At 36.5% G+C, this 21,196-nt stretch overlaps 1 protein-coding gene across 1 annotated transcript in view; it reads left to right on the top strand.

Annotated features, from left to right (window-relative positions):
• Positions 1–21,196, top strand: part of METTL4 (methyltransferase 4, N6-adenosine) — a 78,346-nt gene that overhangs the window by 35,719 nt on the left and 21,431 nt on the right. The window contains exon 7 of the mRNA XM_072411359.1: positions 116–207. Within this exon, the coding sequence (XP_072267460.1) occupies positions 116–207 (92 nt within the window). The remainder of the gene's footprint in view (positions 1–115; positions 208–21,196) is intronic.

Below are 21,196 nucleotides of genomic sequence, written 5' to 3'. Positions count from 1 at the left end.
TTAGCTAAATGCCATTCTTTTGGGGGGTTTTACATATATTTGTACATGCATTACATTAAGGTGAAAACTTTTGTTCTTGTATATGTATAATAGACATTTGCATTTCTGTTTTTAGGGAACCAGATCTGGACTTGTGTCCTATTCCACAGCACAAGGTTATTGTCAGCGTACCCTGTAATCTGCATTCTCACAAGCCACCCCTCTCTGGTATGTTCTCATAAGGTTTATATTTAAAAGAATTTAAAATTGTTCTATACAATTTAGGTGACAGGCTTCCAAAAATTGACTGGTATAAACCACCTAATGGCTTCTTACATCTCTAAGGTTTTCTGGTGTTGTAAAGTCTTTGCTTGTGTTCTAGTTTTATGTAGTTTCCTGTAGAATGTTCTTATATTGTAAGGATAATACAGCAAGTGAAAATACTTCAGGTCTAGTTGGAGAAGTGAGACTTCAAGGTAATTGCAAAAAAACTGGGAGGTGGTTTAAAAACAACACTGGTTTATCAGTAAAAAAAAAAAGAGTCGCCCACTGGCAAAATGTTCAAAAATAGGCGGATGAGAACAGAACTGGAACTATAATAGGGACCTTTTAGCAGTGTGTGCCTCTTATTTACTGAACCAGTTTGTTTTTATGCCACCTCTCTTCTTGGTGCTAATAAAAACTGTATTGTGGGCAGGCCCTGAGAGCCTTTAGTTACAATGTAGGCCTTCTGATCCTGTAATATATATTATGACATCAGAAAGATGGGACTGTCCAGACGAGAAAGCTATTGAAAGTGAGGGATACGGCAAGCAAAGAGGCTTTTTAAAGTAAACCAATCATCACTTTTTGAATTTTAGGTTTAAAAAAGACTTTTTGAAGCATTATTTTTTTGGGGGGTGGGTTATTTTTTTTTATTCCATCTCTTTTGATGGGTTATCCCTGTGCACCCCAGTCTTTGGGGGCATTCCACAAATGTAATCTACCAAACACTGTTGCAAGTTTAATTGGGGAAGCCAGAAAGAAGATGGGGAAGAAAAGATGGTAGCACAGGACTAGAATGGAAACAGTGAAACTATATATAAATATAAGCATTTACCCTTGCAATGCAGAAGGAGCACCATTGCCATGTTATTTTTTACATGTCCCTGGAGTTCAGCTTTTAAGAATAATTTTACTTAAAAAAGGTGTTATTTATTAATGAAGAAATTTGTTTATATCAAAGCATCTTTGCATGGTGTAAAAACAAAATCTTGTAAGGGTTCAGTACTTCTCTCCAGCTAACTGAACGCCGAACAGTTGTGAAGAAATATCTGAAGCGGTAAAAGTACAGTGATGCCATTGAAGAGCCCTTGATTAAGTTTAATAGCAGGGAGGATTTTATGATTCTTCGGTTAATCATCATGCTTCAAGGTTTAGAAGAGTCACTACTCTGATAATGTAAAATCTGTGGATCAAACTGTGGGACATTTTAGTACTACTTTCTTTGTGTTTGTGTTTTGATTTATTACAATGATTTAACATTGTTCACTGTGTCATCCTCAATAAGGTTGTGAATCACTGCGTAAATGACTAACTGGAGACTGAGCTGTCTCCTTTGCTGGAACATGTATATACTATGTCATTTTGCATTTAGTTTGACAGAAAAAATGCCTTGCTTACTAAGTGTTTCAGTTTCTCATAATGAATTTGTTATATTTTGAGGTTCATAGGTGAGAACAGTAAAATCTAAATAGTCTTATACCTAAAGAGATAGCCATACAATCAGTGGCAGAAATATACTGCATTGACCCTTTGTGAAAAACAATTAGAATATTCTTTAGAACCTCACTTATCTGTATTCACTTATTTATATGTGAAGATCCTCCAGGGTACCTTCAACTATCACAGTTTCCAACAATGGGCCTGATTCATTAAAGCTCTCCAAGGCTGGAGAGGATTCACTTTCATCAGTACAGCTGGGTGATCCAGCAAACCTAAAATGGATCTGGTCCAGTATTTAAATCAATTGTTAACAAAGAGCAAATGAGTTTGAGGAAATCCATCCCAGGTTTTCTGGATCACCCAGCCTCACTGAGGAAAGTGTATCTTCTCCAGCTTCAGAGAGCTTTAATAAATTAGGCCCAATGTATCTGCCTTTCTTACAAATCATCATTTATCATCCTATTTGCTCCATTCGGACCCTGGACCCTGGCATCACCACCACTTATGAAAATATACATACAGGTAATTGCAACATCTTTAAAAGTACTGCCTTGGCTACTATTCTGTGGAGGGCAAATATGATGGGATCAGTCCTACACTAGCCATAGGTCAAAGACATTTACCGCTATGGGGGTTGTTCTGAATAAAGTATAACTTTTCTGTATGAAAACACACTACCAAGTTATTTGCACCCTCTCCATACTTATGGTAGTCATGTCATGGTGGTGGGGATTAGTTAGGGTCATGTTAGGGCTATGCAGAAGGCAGGCAATAGCATGTTGTTCTGCTTTAAATATCTTTTTCTTAACCACCACTTCTCTTCCAGTGGGATAGCAGATAACTTTATCAACACATGAGTGAACATTCTTTGTTATCAGAAACATTATTACCACCTACAACAGTGCAGAAGTACAGCATTGTTTAGGCAATTATGGAGCAAGATGAGAAATCACAAGTAATCAAAGTTCTCAAAGATTAGAAGGCTCCCCCAAACATTTCAAAGCCTGGAACAAGATAATCTTTGGTGATTGCTATTGCTTTCTCATAAGATGATTATGGCCATAAAACACCCATTCTTCAGCAATTCTACTCAATGAGTTGATTTCATCACACAAAGAGAACTATAACCAGTTAACTTTTTTATTAGGTCTACATGAGTCTTATATACTCGTATATATATTATTCTGTAACCATTGTTACAAAATGTGTGTACACGATTAGAAATTTCAACACTTATATAATAATAATGAGTATTTTTATTATTAATATTGTCTGGTCTTCTAACATTTGTAATCTTGCCAACATCCCCAATATACATTGAAGAATACAAGAACAAGAAAAATACGGGACTTTACCGGCAGTGGATTTATAAAAAAATATCATATACCTTTTATTTCCTTCATTAAGAAACAACAGTTAAAAAATATACATGCCTCTTCCCTTATACCAAGTTTCAGAAAGAGTTAATCAACATTGTTGGCATACATGGGCTAGATACATTGTACACATTACATATGATGAGATCTCTGAAACTTGGTATAAGGGAAGAGGCATGTATATTTTTTAACTGTTGTTTCTTAATGAAGGAAATAAAAGGTATATGATATTTTTTTATAAATCCACTGCCGGTAAAGTCCCGTATTTTTCTTGTTCTTGTATTCTTTAATGTTGAGTATTTGTCTAATGAGTTATTATTTTAGCATTCCTATTAGATCTAATTGTAATTATTTTTTAATTAGAACATCATTTGCTTGATTTGATTTGTTTACATTTACCATATTCCATTAATTGAAATGTTTAAAAGTTGTTACAGCAGCAGAATTAACAAAACATTGATAACAGTACAACATAAACAATTATGTTAGCTTGAGATTAGCTAAATTAATAGCATTTGAAAATCTACTGTGTTGTACTGTGAAATTTTCCTAAACAGTTAATAGGAACACTTTGAATTTTTATAGGATATTGATTCAATGTGCAAATGCAAGATCAGATTGCAGAAGCTAGGTTTAAACATAGGTACAACAGAATGTAAAGTATGTTTGGTAAAACAAAGACTATTGTCATGTGTGTCACAATTGATATATTGGTATGGTATGGTATGGAAAAATCAGACAATTGACTTTGATCTGGCTTTGAGTTTGTTTGAAGTTGGGGGTACAATGTGTATAAGATACTTATTATTACAAACTGTATAGTGAAATGCACTATAGAGAGACCCTATTTAAATAAAATCCTAAAACCTTTTGGCAAACAATGATCAAACATTTTTTTGATGCATTGCTTAACAGAAATGATAATTGCATTAATGTCAGTGGATAGAAGTGATGAAAAGTGGTCACTTTTTAGAAGGACTGGATCTTCTAAAAATTTTGCTTGTCTCTCCTTTAAGTCAGTGCAGAAAAATACATCACTAGAACATGCTGCTCTCATGCTGCGAGACACTGGGGCAATTTTTCTTGCTTACTATTGGCACTTTGATGTGACTTGAATGGACTATGTGCTTCTAGTAAGATGAATTTCAAATGTTTTAATATATGCTTATTTAATCAAGATATATCCATGGGGTGTCAGTTTTAAAACTTTTATTTAAAAGGAAAAAAAAATCACATGGGCTTATTTTGTATTTATTTGTGTATATTTTGAGTTGGCTATGATGAGTCACTTGCACTAAAAATTTAGATGATAGCCACCAGTAGATAGTGCTGTTTCCTCATGTAAAGTGTGTAACAAACTCCATATTATTGAACTGCACTTGTCTCCAATGGCAACAGTTTGTTACACACTTTATATGAGAACACAGTGCCATCCCCTAGTATGACCTTCGTATAAATTGGGATTCTTTTTCTAAATGCAATTTACAAAAGAAATATTTTCATTTATACTTGAGTATATATGGTATTTAAATGTATTTTTTAAATGCAAGCAGTTTAGGTAACTGGACTTTGGAGGTTTTTTTTTTTTATCTTGTAATAGGTTATGCATTTCCTCTTGGTATTTTTGGCTGGATTTTTTTTTGTAGAAGCCCAGTTATTCGTATTCCACATTTCTGAAATCCTAAGTGTCAATTTGCTGTGATTTCAGGTATCCAAAATGATTTGTGTTTTAAACCTAATGCAGCTGATATTTTATGTAATAGTGTGGGGAAATCCTTGAAAGGGTTCCCAATGGGAAGTGAATAATGTATATCTTTGCCGAAACTATTAGTGTTTGAGGTATTAGCACTCCAAGAACTTGTGAAAGATTATGCAAAAATAGCTGCTGTGCTGGTAATAAAACAAAATCCATGCCTCATAAAGCTATCCCCGGTAATAAGGTTAGTAAAATGTACCAATGAACACTGTCCCATAGTAATACTTTCAAATATTCTGTATTTCTGAAATTGGTCACCTAGTAATCATACTGGCAGCATGTACAATTCCCAAGCTGAGAACTAGTTCTCCTTTTATGTGCTAAATTATGTTTCTCAGCCCCTAATCAACCTTCCCTTCTAGTGCCTGGTAATATTATCACTGTCTGTGCACATGTGAATTAGTGTAATTGACTGAGTTTGTAATTATCCCATTTGTGTTCAGACAAGGATACCCTTAGCATTCTAGCAGTACTTGAGACAAATCTGTAAATTACTGCACTAGAGAAAATGAGAAAAGGAATATGCCTGTTTTACTGAAGAGCGGCCTCATTTACCACCCCCACTGAATAATCCACCAACTGCAGTGGTCAGTCAGAATCCTAATGAAAGTAAATGTTGCTTAATCAGTAAATAATGTACTAAATGATACATATTAATGCAAGAAATATAAATGTTGTTTCTTGTTTTATATTATTATTTTAAAAAATTATAGCATATGGGCATCCTATTAATATTTTAAAAGGTAATATTGTAAGTTTGCCTGGAGTTCAGCAAAAATTAATTGGACTCACCAGTCATTTTACCAGTCATTCACAAGACAGGTGCTCCACTATTGAAGATCTCTCTCTTGTGCTAAAGTGGACCTTGCACTCAGACAGTATATAAGATGACACTTTTCACCTGTTTCTTTTTTTTAACTGCTTGCCCTGTTGGTGTTCTGATCTGTCTTTAATATCTTCTGAATAATCCCCCTTCCTATTGTGTGATACATCCCTCCCCTCCTAGATTGCAAGCTCTTCAGGGCAGGGCCCTCATCTCCTCCTGTCTCACTGTCTTTGTCGTTCTGTCATTTGCAACCCCTATTTAATGTACAGTGCTGTGTAATATGTTGGCACTATATAAATCCTGTTTATTATTTTTAATAATAATAATAATCCCTAACCTAGAATGAGCAATACAGTTCAGTTATTCAGATAATTGTCACACAGTTATCCACATGCTTATTTCAGGCATGGGACTGAATCTATTGAAACCAAAAGATTTACTTTATATCCAAGTATTTAGTATTCCTATGAATAAATTCAGGAATGGCAGCTCCTATAATCTCTCTGTAATAGATCTGCAGAAACTACTCCATTGGGCACTGCGGGCTTTAAACCATGGCCGCCTTTTAATAATTAGGATGTAAAATGTGGGCTGCTGTCTTTGTATTCCAGTGCAGTATAATAGAGAACAGATAGTGATATTTTTTCTGTTTTTGTTTTAGAAATTTGCCTCTAAGTGTTAACAAAATGTATCAGTATTTGAAATTCTGCTGTTTTAGATAGTTATCCTGTGATCTGTGTGACATTATCTTTATGAACTCATTTGAGTTACATGGTTTTATATCTTTTTGTCAACAACACAGGTAGCTGAAGTTATGTAGAGGTATCCTGTAGGTATTGTTTGCATGGCTTGCTGTTACATCTTTGTGCTAAATTACTAAAACTTTGACTACATATTGTGTATAGCAAGGCATACTGCTGGGGTGGGTAAGTAACATAATAGAAATGTTAGTGATCAGCAGATGAAAGGAACTTGGTATTATTATAGTGGATAGATTAAATTAGCAAGTAAAACTCAATTCCTGGGGCTTAAATATAATTAAATTGTTAGAAAAAATGCACATACTCTTCAAAATATGGCCACACATTGATTTGACAATAAAAGTTCATTAGGTCCTTGAGCATGTGGACATTTTTGTTCAGCAAAGTGAATGTGAGCCACATATTGCTTGTTCAGTGTTCATATAGATAAGTAATTTTTTTCATTTTATAATAAATAATAATTTAGACAAAATCTTGTTGAGGACTGTCATATACATATAACGCTTCATTGTTTGTTTTGTATGCACTATTGGGGAAAAAATATCCCTTGTTACAAAGCAATTGGAGTAATTGAAGAGAGTGCAGAGAAGGGCAACTAAACTAATAAAAGGAATGGAGGAGCTCAGCTATGAGGGGAGATTACCTGAATTGAATCTATTCTCCCTTGATAAGAGATATGATCACCCTTTATAAATATATAAATGGTCCATGTAGAGAACTCTCTTCCCAACTATTAACTTTGAGATCATTACAAAGAACAAGAGGGCTCTCTTTGCATTGGAGGAAAATAAATTTAAGCTCTGGATAAGGAAGGGATTCTTCACTGTAAGGTCTGTGAAAATGTGGAAAAGCTCTTTCAGGGGGTAGTTTCAGCAACTATTATGGATTCCTTCTGGAAAAAGCTAGATTTCTAGAAGCACAGAATATAAATGAGTATTAAAGCTTTAAAGTAAAGATAACAGAGTGTTTGGAAACGCTTATCGGGTCAGCGATTCCAAGCTGTATCCCACACAGCTTATTTTGCCCTACAATGTCACTTGCAGCAGCAAAGAGTATAGAGAAATAGCAGCAGCCCCTGCTACCCTTTACCTGTGCAGCCTCATGTATTTTATGGCATCCCCAGCATCCATTGTTGTGCACAGCTGATGGGCATCCTAGAGGCTCATCCGTTCCTGACTCAGTCCTACACTGCCTTTTGCTGCTGGGACTTTATAGCCTCTCCACTCCCAGTCACCAGTGCCTGTTGTAGCGTTAAGCTAGGCTGACTTGCTGCCGGTGTGTTGTTTCGTGTAATTTACTGTTCCTGACCTATCGTTTATACGTAGCCTGGACCAACCGTTTGCCTGTGACCCTGAGTCTGCTTGTGTACTTGCTTTGGTGGACAGATATTCTGTGTATGACCTCTGCTCTGTATTATGGACTTCTCTCTGTTGGAATCTTGGTACTGCTTTATCTGTGGGCTCCGGGTTGCTGCCACCCCATCCCCAGACACCATCCCTTGCACAGTAAGTCCTGTGGGCAACCGAGTGCTGGGAGACGCAACCAGTTTACCTGCTTACTAAAGGTGTTTGTGTGAGGACTGGTGTTGACCAGGGCATGATGGAAATTTTTTCCCTTAGAGCAAATTGTACCGAGATTTTTTTTTTTGCCTGACTCTAGATTAACTATGTCCATAGGGTTTTATAACTGGGATATGTTTATTTCCATAGTGGTTAAACTTTATGGACTCCCTACCTCCTCCAGCAGTGATCAATAGTGGCTTTGTTAATATCAATCCCTCACTACTTTACTGAAAAATCTGGGAAATGCCACAAGGACATAGTAAGGAGTAAGAAATGGCAATGTTAAAAAGTATAAAATAATAAATACTAAGTTTTTAAATAATAATACTAAGTTTTTAAAAATGCAACTACCACTAAACTAAAGGGATCATTTTTCCTGGTTTGGCCCTCTACCTCTACTTAAATCACCCACTATATGTGAAAAAAAATACCTGTAAAGGAAATAGTTAGGTTTATTGTTACTTTTTTCATCATCGCTGGCGTTACAATCATTCCAGGTAGAGACCTCTGGAACACAGAATAGGCGTAACCCAAGGAGACACTCCAGTCTGTTGCAGGAGCATCATCTTGTCAGATTTTGCCTGCTTTGCATTTCATTGGACTCCTACCTGGGAGAATAGTGGCATTACCATTACTCAAATGCTGCAGGTGGAAAACAGGGTTAATGTAGGTAGAACTTCAACTTTATCCTTTCCTTATTTAAAAAAAAATACATTTTTTAGTTACCTATAGTAGGTGATATGGGGAGGAGCCCTGACCAGCCAATTTAGTGGTTATCTGTAAAGCACAATTTTGTTGATATATTATAAATATATATCAACAAAATGGAAAATATATATTTTTCCTGATTATTATATTGTTTAGTGTAGAAGTTAGGACACATATAACTCCAGGCAACGGCAAGGATTTTATAGTTACTATTTTACCCGTGTCATTCTTTCTACCTTATCTTATGATTTACCCTACTTTCATACGGCACTGATAAGTTTATTCCACTATTCCCTGGTGCAGCTTTACTGCTTTTTGAATCACCTTCACTGCAGGAAATTGGTTATGGTGCTAGTTTATTGTTCAGTGAACATTATGAAGGTAGGAGGGTGAAAAGGGTGAAACAAGTAAGCTAGGACACATATCACCCTCCTGGCTATGCAGTGTGTTAGAACTGCATATAACACAAATGCTAACAGGAGTCGAAATTCCTTGGCAAGTTAAAGGGTAAATACACTGCCTGGCCAAAGAAGCACCCAGCCCTTTGTTATGATTTGGGGTTGCTCTGGGTCTAAGTCAGGACAAAGTTAACCATGACAATGAGGTCAGCTGGCTACGTTAATAAACTTCCCTGATGGCACAGGCATATTCCAAGATGGAAAAGCCAAGATTTATCAGAGTCAAATTTAATGGTCAGGGAGCATAAGGTCATAAGACATAATTTTTACACAGGGATTGGCCACTGCAGAATCCAGACCTCAATCCTATTAAGAATCTTTGGAATGTGCAGAAGAAGACAGCGGTCCAACTCTCACATCATCGATACAAGATCTTGAAGAAAAAATAATCCAACTCCAGATGGAAATAAATGTAACATTGCATAAGCTTAGCAATACAGTATCATTTGTATGTGTGAATGTGTGCAGTAATGAAAGCCAAAGGCAGTCCAACAGAGTGTTTTTTGTCAGGGGAAGGTATATTTGTTTTTAATACTTTGTAGCTTTTTGGATGGAGTTCTACTTAGACTGACGTGAGGCTGTTTGAAGACATCTGTTCTCTTTTTGTTCTCTTTTGGCCTTTGACTTTTATTTTCAGGAAAATGTTCTAGTGGTGCCATTAATATTGTAGTTTTTGTACAAAACTTACCCTGTGTTATTGGAAACCGAATGTGCTAAGAATTGCCCTCTACAGGATTAATTGATAGACTTGCAGCCATGTGCTAATGAAATTTGCCTGTAATCACTCTTTACCGTTCTTGGATTTGTTTCTCTATTTAATGTGCAAAAATGCAGTTTGATCTAAATTATTAAACACTTCTTAGAATGTATCAGTTCAAGCTCTTTATTTCCATCTGCATTAAATTCACATCAAGTAGAAGTCAGCTTGTTATCCTAGTTAGTATATAGTGGAAAGATGAAAATTTGTTACATTAAATAGACAGTAAACAAAGAGGTGATGCTGAAAAATGTTTATGTGACATTTGCTTTTTTTTTTAGATGAAAATGTTTACTTTTTTCTTTTAATGTTAGTGATGGTAGAGGGTGGATCCATTCCAAGGAGGCATCAACATTCACTGACAGATTGTTCTTCAAGATAAATTATAGAAATACTGATAAAAAGAAAAAATAGGTGGAAGAGTTTTGATTTGATTGAAAAGCTCTGAAGTTTGGACTTGGATTGCAATACCTTGATCCTTTTTTAGCCATTCTGTTTTAGATTTGCTAGTATGCTTGATCATTGTCCAGTTGTATGACCCAATTTGGGCCAAGCTTTTGCTGCCACACAAATGGCCTCACATCTGATTTTAGAAGACCAGTATGATGGCATGAGGTGGAAGTGCTATTCTGTGTTGTTTGGTTTTTGCCAAATGTGGCATTGTGCATTATAGACAAATAATACGGCAGTTAGGACAGGGAACAGCAGGGGGCGCTGTGCCGGCTTCTTTCACTGCAGCCAGGAGAAGACACGCTGCTGCCAGAGAGGAGAGGAGACACACGCTGCATGCAGCCAGCGAGGAGAAGAGACACACGCAGGATTGGGTATCGGGTGAGTATCTTATTTTAATTATTTTATAACACATTTGTCGTATAGGACGCACCAACTTTCCCCCCCCAGTTTTGGGGAAGAAAAAGTGCGTCTTTTACGGCAAAAATACGGTACACTTTGGTCTCATCTATCCAAAGGACATTGTTCCTGATGTCTTGTGGTTCATATATTTGCAACTTTGCAAAGCTAAGCTGTGATGCCACATTCTTTTTTTAGGAGAAATAGCTTTCCCCTAACAAACCCTATAAACAAGCCATACATGTTGAGTGTTTCCAAATTAATCTGCCATAATGTAGCTGATGTGATTTATCTCTCTGCATTGTAGTCTGACCTTGGATTCAGTTTGCTTGAATGTTCACTACTGGGAAGATAGGCAACTATCTTTAATTTTTTGACTTACAAATAATGTTTTTCACTGTAGAGTGTAGAAACAAATAGTTTGGAAATGGCCTCATAACCCTTGATGGGCAGCAACATTTCCTTTCTAAGATCCCTGCTGATGTCTTCTCTCCTTAAAGTTGTGTTAGCACACACCTGAGTATTCCAGATCACCAAACCATCAAAACTTTTGCTTGTGGTCACACATGCTGATGATCATTTTTTTCCAGTGCATTTGCCTGCATCTTGCCCTTTTAATTCCAATGGAAGTGGTAATGGAGTTCTTAATTTTTCACACATTGCTTCTGCATTTTGACTTAGTCTTTGTTAAATAAATAAGGACTCATTGTCATATATGTATTATATGCTACTGTCCACTGAGGTTGTATTTACATCATTTTAGGACCAGCTGATTTTTTTATTATGTTGTCCCTAACCTTAGCATTGAAATAGGGTGCGCTTTCTTTCATGACTGTATGAACAAGGTTTTGCAAAAGAATAACAAACATTATACATATTTATTTATACAACAGTATTTTAATACATGTATAACTAAAATCACTGTGATTAGAGAAAATGCACATATTTTAACTATTTTTGAGATTCTATAGTTTTGTTATAAGTTTACCGCAATACAATACTTTGCAGATGCACGTCTGTTAGTCCTAAAATAGTGTACCAGATCATCTACTAATCATACAGAGTTTTATTGATCAGGGCTTTAAGTACATCTTGCGGTAAGCATGGGCATGTCACATGAAATGCATTTATCTGTAAGGGTTCTTTTGTTACTACATGAGAACACTAAACAGTAGTCCTAAAACACAAAGATACATGACTCAAGTGCTGATATTTTTCTTAGTTCAAGTACAGCACTTTTTTCAAACTTAATTTTTGCTATAGCAATACCATTTAGCTTTTGTCCCTACAGAATAGAGCGTGACTCATTGTATTACCATTCAGAATGCGTGCAAAAACCCTTCCCTGACAAGCTTACAATCTATGGGGCTCCTATGCCTCAGGCTCAGCAAGATGAATGATTTACCCAAGGACATTAGAGAATGCCTATGCACACCATGACAGTTTTTCAGCTGGCAGTGCTTGAATTATTTTACTGGTATAGTCAAGTGTGTTATATGTAAGAGCAATGCCTTTATAGATGTAAAAGAATATAGGGGAATGCTTTGCCTCTATTAGAAAAAGACAATTGGAGGTCTTGTGCTTACTACTGACACTGACAAAAGTGTGTATTTTAAGTAGAGGCTTTTCACTTCAGTGCAAAACACGTGGCTTTAGTATACCACATAAGACAAGGACACATGCTTCAGATGCAGCAAACCTACGGTTTAGTTGTAAATAGGGTCAAATATACATATTACTACCATTTATGACATAGAATATAGAGCTCAGGTCCAACATCTGTCAATGGGTTTGGTTTGCATTACTGTGAACAAACACACTATTTCTTGTTTTCCTGTCCCTATTACATTTTGTAGGCGGCAGTTAAATATAGGACAGGAAAATGCTGGCTAGATTATCATTGGCTAAAGTTTTGAGGTTCCCAAGCTGCTTAGAAGATAGTTGAAGCATTGGAGTGGTTTTTGTTTTTTAGATTTGGAGCCTTATTAAAATGTAAGATGAGCCTACAGCTTTACTTAATGACAAATGAATGCAAGAATTTAATTACTAAAGTGCAAAGGGAGAATGTTGTAATAAAATCAATCAGAATGGACATTGCTGACTTTGCTTTAAAGATGCAGGTGTCTGGGCTATAACTCAAATCTTGGCCCCCTACAACCCCATACCTAGTGAGTCTAGTGAGTCTTGAAACAAGCATTGCAGCCATTAAAGTTGTATTTTATCTAACTTTTTCGTATTCTAAACCAGAAATTTGTTAGCTAGTGACGTCTTGAACCCTGTACACCATGCCAACATCATATTTTTAATCTCATAGCTTTATAATCTGTCTAACTGTGCAGGTTTACTTATGGGGGTTTATTTTAAAGCAGTGAATCTAACATTTACCAAACATTCCCTGGCGAATATTCTTCTAGGTCAATAGCTTACAATAGCAGTGATAAATTCTGGTCGTGAATGAGAAACCCAGGTTAAAATCCCAGTTAGAAAGAGGAGTGAGTAGAGAAATCAAGCAAAATGACACTTTGAGGCAATTTTTATAATATACTATGCAGTGAAATGCACGTTTGACCACACAGATCATAGTAACTCATGATCAGCAGGTCAGTGTCACCATTTTAAATTGCTTCCAAATACTTTTTAGTGTACCCAGATAAACATATGTTGCAACCCACCATAGTGTACAGGTGGAAAACAAACAAATAAACAAAGGTGCATTGTGGTGTTGTGTTGAAAAAAAATGTAGGTAAGATGGCAGCCCATTTAACATTAGGTCCTACAAAGGGGGAAAACTGTGTATAAATGAGGGTGTTGGGCAGGCTTTTTCTGTCTGCTTTGCAATCTTTTTTAAAATTAATAGAAAAGGGCCAAACATGCCACCTTGCCTAAGGCTCCATTCTCCCTTTATCCATCTCTGTTTAAGGTTGCTTGATCAGGTGATCAGGTGTTTACTGCTTTAACAATGGGAACCAACGCTGGTAAAGCTTAATAAGGCAGGTAAGGTTATATATTTTAAAATTATGTAAAGTTTTAATATTTTAGGAATTCCCAAGTTCTTGTAAAAACCTAACCACGATTACTATAAGCCTAACCATAGCTTATGGGCAAATAGTTTATAATGGTGTTCTTAGACCAGAGAGATGCCAGTGGAAGCCAAGTGGTGCATATGATGTACAAATGACTAATTGTGGATCATTCCAGTGCATTATGGAAAAAGAAGCCAATGCCATGTCAAAGCAATGAACAATATTTTGTAACCTAAAGCACAGACTTACTACTTCTAACTTTGTATACAGACTACTATAATTTCTTCCTTTTTATTCAGCTTAGCACAAAAGATTTCCAGCATGAATAATTGGTTGCTGCGTATGTCTTGTGCATCGGAAAATGCATACCACAGTAAAACATTTATATTTAATGTGCACAGTGTGGCAGCACTGTGCCCTGCACAGCAGATTTAGCTTTGCAGTGTATATTTGAACATAGAAATATTGGTTTTCAAATGATCATCTTCTATAAAGCATATATAAAGTAAAACTGTGCATGGAGTACTTTTGAACAAGCACTAAAGGTACTTTTTAAATAAGCCTTTTATACTTGTGTACCTATAGACACTGTGGAGAAATTAATCTTGGACGAAGGAGGTGGAGGCATGGTCGTATGAGCACTATTTTCTGGGGAGCTCCCTCCACCTCCCTACTAGACTTCACAACTGGCAATCCATATACCTACTCCTAATCATATTTGAACAGAGGAGTGAGTGGATTTACCCACAGGCATTAGTTTACGGGTGTTTTTGCAGATAAAATGTTAGCCATGATAGCGTGGCATCAGAGAAGGAATTCCTGCATGTAATTCTCTGATAGGGCCATGCCAAATCGGCAACTGTGGAGAGAGGAGTGTTTTGGGATAGTGTCCTGCCCAGTGAGCAAACTCAAAGCATTACGAATTCTGTAACTGCAGTGTGACAGAAGCTTTTAACATCAGCAGCTGGTGTCTTTGCAATCTTCTATGGAAGACTAAAAGCACAAGTCACAAGATTTTTTTTTTTGTTTTAGTGGTACATCCATTAGCTTTTTCATGGCCCTAATATCTACTGGGGCACATATTCCCCTATTCAACTGATGGGAAGTATCTTGGCCTGGTGTATTGAATTGAATATATTCTTATGTCAGTGTCATGGTCCATGGCCACTGGAGGATTCCAAATATCAAGCCTAACCCCAACATATGCAGTACCTAGGAACAACGTTCTATCACTGATTATATGCACCTACCCAGAGGGATCTAACCCAGTGGTCCTTTAATTGTTATCCAGTACATTGATATGTCTACTGTTCGTGGATGAACTTTGTTTTTTTTTTCACAGTATGCATAATACGAAGTGTTTTTTAAGCTCCTTATACCAATAGGAACTATATTTTGCAGAATATAACTCCAAGTCTTCTCTGCTTGTATTATTCTCCTGTGGGTCAAGGGCCTATCAGTTCACTATTTGACCCTACTGAGGTTTGCCAGGGATCAAGTATGCTTAGGGCTTTTCTTCAGTACTGGACTTCTGTATCGACACTGTCTCAGGTTTGGAGCTCACTACAAGCATAGCATTGCCAAAGACGTGGAAGATGGACTTACAGTATATAATACAGAATGCTTCTTCACAGAGCTATTAAGAATTAAAAATCATTCTTGCCATTACATTTAACCAGATACTTTGTCTGCTCCTTCTTACTATTTTTAAACGCATGCTTATTACTCACCTTTTCCTGTTTTGTTAACTGGTTTGCCTGAAATATCATTGGCAGCTGTTCTTTGTATTGTATTTGTGGTTTGACAGAGTCTCGGCTGTCACACCATCGCTTCCCCAGGTTTTCAATTGTGCTAACAGATGTGGCATGGGACAGCCCATGCTCCTACCAGTACAGCTTTTACCTTCCAAGTTTAATATATCTCTCTTTTTCTTGCTTATTTGTCTTTTTACTCCTCTCCACCCCCTTTATTCCCTCTTCCCTCCAGGTTTGCCTTTCTACTCTTTTCCCCTTCTCCTCACATTTTTTCTCCATCAACATAATATTCTGGCAAATGGGCTGCAGTCTGTAGAGACATGATCACTTAGAAATGTTGTCCTTTTAGTAGTATTAATGTATGTGAAGTGGTCCCATGCCTCATTGTTCTTGTCCATATCATCCATCAGCTTCTTCCATCACACTTGTTCATGTAAGGTTGTCCTTTAGTAATATGTGGCTTCTTGATTCTGATCAGTATATAAGCAAGTGTAATGCAGTATTATAAATGTTTTCACCTGGTATGTGTTATCCAGTGGCTAACCACCCAGAATTTCCTAAAGTCTATATATTCTTTTCTTGACACTTGTTTGACAATGTACAAATTTTAAGTCATATTTTAAGAAAATTTATGTTACATCCACAAAACAACTTTAAATTTGTTTTAGCTGGAACAAACAAACCAGGTAAATATCAATAGTTAATAAAGCAAAACGTGACTGTGCAGATTCAGTGCTTTCATTCTACAAAAAAGTCTACATGTTGAATATGGTCCCAGCCGAAGATTTACTAGACATCATTTAGACTTGTTCATACCGTCATGCCAGATAAATGAAACTGTCACTCTGTACCATTTAAGGATAATGTTGAACCTGTTATGTTGTTAGATCTCATCTTTTTAGTAGCAACCTATTGTCAGTCTTTTGTAAATCTTGCAGTCAGTCATTTCTGTGCGTCTGTAAGAATAAATATTTTTAAGTGTATCATTCTACCATTCAATTTTCATTATGAGAGAACGATTACTTAATCTCCCTTCTAATTCTAATTTGTCCCTCCAGTATATTTAAAAGGTGGATTAGCACATTAAAAAATGTGCTAATTTGTCTGACCCCCCCCCCCCCCTCCCCCGTTAATCCAGACTATTGTTGATCAGTGGACCAATGCAGAACTTGGCCTTTAGTTACAAGGACAGTCTCCTGTGCAAAAATATCTCCCTACTCTGGTCATGTTACAAGTTTGGAACTAAAAACTTTCTTGGAAGAGTTAAAAAATGCCTGAAACGGTCATAAAAGGGCTGAAAGTAAAAGAGGAGAATGGACATTCTGCACATCTATAATCCACCCCCAACTCACCAACTCAACTACAAAAATATGCAAATGAACAACTTACCAGACTTAGTTTATTCCAAATTAAGACAAAGTTGTGTCTTAATCACCTGCCATGACCATCATTTTCTGAGTGATATGCCACTAAGATGTTCCTGTTTGAGACTAGGTTTTCCACAAACCATGAAGGTGTGAAAAGCTGATGCATACAGAAAAACACAGATAACCCCGTAAGCTGTACAGGCTGGACTAAATTATTCTTTTGCGAAAAAAGAAAAAATGGCTACACAGGTAGAGAACCTTGTGGTGCAGATTTACAAAAATCATTGCATGATAAACTGAAGCCTAGGTAGAGCAATGGCTCAAACTAATCAATCAACTTGCATAAAAAGGTTCTATGTAAAATATAAAACAAGAAATTGAAGTTATTATTCTGAGAAGTTGGTCTTGCATTTTGGGTGCACTATTGTATTGTAGATAAACCTTTGCAGTCTCTTTTCATCATGCTGCCAACAGCACTTAAGGCAAGGTGGATCTTTGCCCATGCAGTGCAATACAATGGTTTTTCACAAATGTCCATTCACCTAGATCTCATACTCCACGTTCCTCTGCTCAGCCACAGGAACACTAAAGAGAATGCTAGTACTTCTGGATATGCAGAATATATCCTCTCAGTGTGAGTGTTAGTGTTTTACCCAGCATGGTCACATCAGGGTAGCGAGAGTCTAGAAGAAAGCAGAAAGCCCCAAATAACAGAATAAATAGGGTGAAGCAGAGTTCAGTAGGTCCTTAGGTGGAAACACCTCTTCAACAAAGCTGTTACTGCAGTGCTCAAATGACACTTCATGTTGTAGTCTAATACCAATCATCACTGGCAGGGGAGGATGGGGTCTATACTGGATGATCTTCTCCTGCAGATATTCAGCTGTGAGTCTAAAAAACAGCTGCACCCAGGTAATACCACATTCTGCTAATATGAAAAATTTTAAAGTATAAACTAGCTGTACCAGGGCACTGGTTAGCTACAATTAAGCTTTCTAGGTATTCCCAAATGTTCACTTTTGAATATAAATCCACTTAAAAGCTAAAAAAGTTCTCTCTATCCTTATTGTAATATGTAATTTCAACATTTTTAGGAGGCATTTTCACATTGACCGTGTAGGTTAGGTTGGACGTGACTTTGGAAAAGGTTTGCAACAACCGTCCTAATACTTGCTTGCACTCTTGTGCGGGCCATTGTGCACCTGTTCAGCTAGGGCTGAGTTTGGCTGCGTTGGGTAACCAGGGGAGGAGTGATGCCAGTCATCTGGTTAGTCTTCTGGTCTAGTTATTGGTTGATAACACACAGCCACAGGGTATAAAAAGCCTCTCTATTCACAGAAAGACAAGGCATTCGGATACAGTACGATGAGTATTTAGGTGTGTGAGTAGGGGGGTGGATGGAAGGTTACTTTTAACAAGCATTGCTACCTTAATAATTAGCACAACGTAATTGCTTATTGACCTTGATGGAATTTTCCTGGATATGAGTATGAGATCTGCCGTGGTTCCTTTCTTTTTAAAGCAGTACAATACCTTTAAACAAGCCATCCCTGACCTCAATAGTTTTCTATACTGTAAAGTAATTTATCCATAAAGATCACAACAAAGGAAAGGGAACTCTTTACCATGACAGATTAATTTTAAAGACTTATTCTCTACAATACTTTGCAGTGATTACATGGCTTGTTTGAAAATATTTTTTTCTCTTGTTTGGAGTATGTAAATACATATCCATAGTCTGGCCAAACCATCACCCACTTTTTGGCCATAACAGGAACATGAGAGACATTTTTTTTATTCCAGCAGCCATTAAAGTGCCAAATAAAGCAGTTCTAAAAATGAAAGAAAAAATTAAAGAGCAACTATAACATCCCAACCTTTACAAATGAGATATAACATAAATTTATATAGCCTAAAAAATAACCTTAAGAGGACCTATACTTAACGATTATCTAAATTGCCATTTCTAACTTGGTTCTAATCATGCAAAGTAGTTGTGTTACACTTTAATATATAGCTTGCCTAATATACCCCACTTACTTTTCCACAACAGAAGGCTTGTGTTCAGTGCAAGTTTCATGTAATGTGATTTCATGTAGCTAAGATTCACCTTCTCCAACCCCATGGTTGGTACATTTAGCCCAGGTGGCTGAATTAATACTTTAGTGTATGATTTCTAGACATTGTGCTGCGCCAAGGGAGGTTTTCAAACCTTCAAGCCAAACCTCAAAGACTACAAATAATCCTTTGCAGAAACTAGACATCTTCTATTTTAATCTGTCAAAAAAGGCTAATGTTGCTACCACAGCCTTTCCACCGATCTTAGATTTCTCCTGGGAACAGAACAGGGAAGAAGCCTGTCACTATTTTCATCAGTCATCTACTGAAATTCAGCAATGAATATAACACTGGAATCCAGCCCTGCACTAGCAATATATTCATTACATCTACCTTTGAACATATGTTTTCTGTGTGTTCGCTATATAACTGAATCAAAACTGTCCACACCACTTCTCTTCCAAATGTAGTCCTATCTGTCGATTAATTCTGGGAAATACATTCTAAATAGAAGCTTTCTTTATTTTAATTATTTTTGTTTTCTATATTGCATGATATGACGAATCATTTATCTTATTTCAGCATTCTAATTAAGTACACTTTCTTCTAATTTCATCATTTCACTTTATTGACTGGTTATATCTGCATTATTTTATGTAATTAATTACTTTTCTCTCCTTGATTTTTATCAGCTTTCGTTTGTCAGTTTGTTCATTTGTCTTTTTGATAAATTAATTAAATCCCTGGCAGTGATCAGACACTACCAACATTGTTTTACAGTGCACATCTGCTTTTTTCCCCCCTTTATTTTCTGATCGTAATAACCTTTGGACAAAAAGCATCATTCAGCCAGGGTAAAAAAAAAAAATCAGAAATATTAAATCCAAGCCATTTCTGCAGAGGGAGATTTTCATTATTCTTGCTTTCCTTTGTTCCTGTGACTTGGCTAATAACATTAGGTAAGATGCTCCATGAAATAACATTTTGCAGCTAGAAATATTACTGGCATTCTAACTTAATAAAGTTCTGTGCTTAAACCGTTGCTATACTGAAATTAGCCAGCAGGGGACAACATAACCACATTCTGTAGTGGCAGCAAGCAACATGATGAGCAGCAGTTGTCATTGTTGAGAACAAGGAAACTTGATGACTCACATGCAGTATTTGTGCTTTGTTTAAGTAGCCAGATCTATCCACTGGATCCCCCAAAAAGTATTGATATTTATTGCTTTTGCCTGTTGTTTTTTCTGTCTAAAAAGAACATGCGAGGATACTCTCACAATCTTGTAATGAGTGATTATATCAATATATATGTCTGGTTTGCGCAAGATGCAAATTAAAGTAAGCCATCACCAGCAGACATTGTGCTTCATGCCGAGCATTTAACTAAGAAATAATGAGTGTGGGGGTTTTGGTGATACATGCTTTGTGCTTAATGCTCACCTCCTTATGTCACGCTGAATGTGCTTAAAGTATATTACACAGAAGGGCCAAGATGTGAGGTTTTATTACTCCTGGCTTGTGTTCGAATATCAGCAGGCAATTCTTCGATGCAAAACAGGAATACAATATGTAAAACAGGAAAGAAGACAAAGCACTAACATGATAGAACAGCATGGCCTGTATTCTGCCAACTGTTTTAACGTTATATAAGGTTTTTCAATGACATAAATATTTAAAGTACAAAAAATAAAATGAAGATTACATGGTTAAAAGACCATGATTAAAACCCCATAAAGAACATACAGAACATATGGTGCCATGTACATAGAAGAAGAGACCATTAATCAGTTGGCTTTGATCATATCAGCTTCCTTTCTTCTATTTCCCTTTAAATGCCTGTGTCTCAGCATATGGAATGCGGTATTGCTTTATGCAGTTGTTTTTTGTATTGTGATCTGATAAATAAATGTTATTGTTAATGTGGATCTGTACTCAAATCTTAATTTTTTTGCTGAGATAAATACTCAGCTGTTAACATTCTCACTGGGGCTGAAATATTTTTTGGAGAAAGTTCTGCCCCAATGCCTTGCAGTGCAGCCTACCAAAAGTCTATCAGCAAACCTTTGTTCTCAAAACTCTCTGCTGTTAAATCACTATTACTTGTATTTGTTTTCCTTTTTTAATAAAAAAAAATATGAGAGCTGTGCCTTTCTATTTGTAATGATGTCAGTGTGATGTTCTTGTCCTTGGTGTCTGTATTCTCGGCCATAGCAAGATGCTATAATGAAAAGTTCTAATAGGGAGCAAATCACCAG

Source organism: Pyxicephalus adspersus, chromosome 5 (genome assembly GCF_032062135.1).
Source record: "Pyxicephalus adspersus chromosome 5, UCB_Pads_2.0, whole genome shotgun sequence".
NCBI lineage: Eukaryota > Metazoa > Chordata > Amphibia > Anura > Pyxicephalidae > Pyxicephalus > Pyxicephalus adspersus.
Note: the sequence above shows the minus strand (reverse complement) of the source record. Positions and strands in the feature narration are given on the sequence as shown.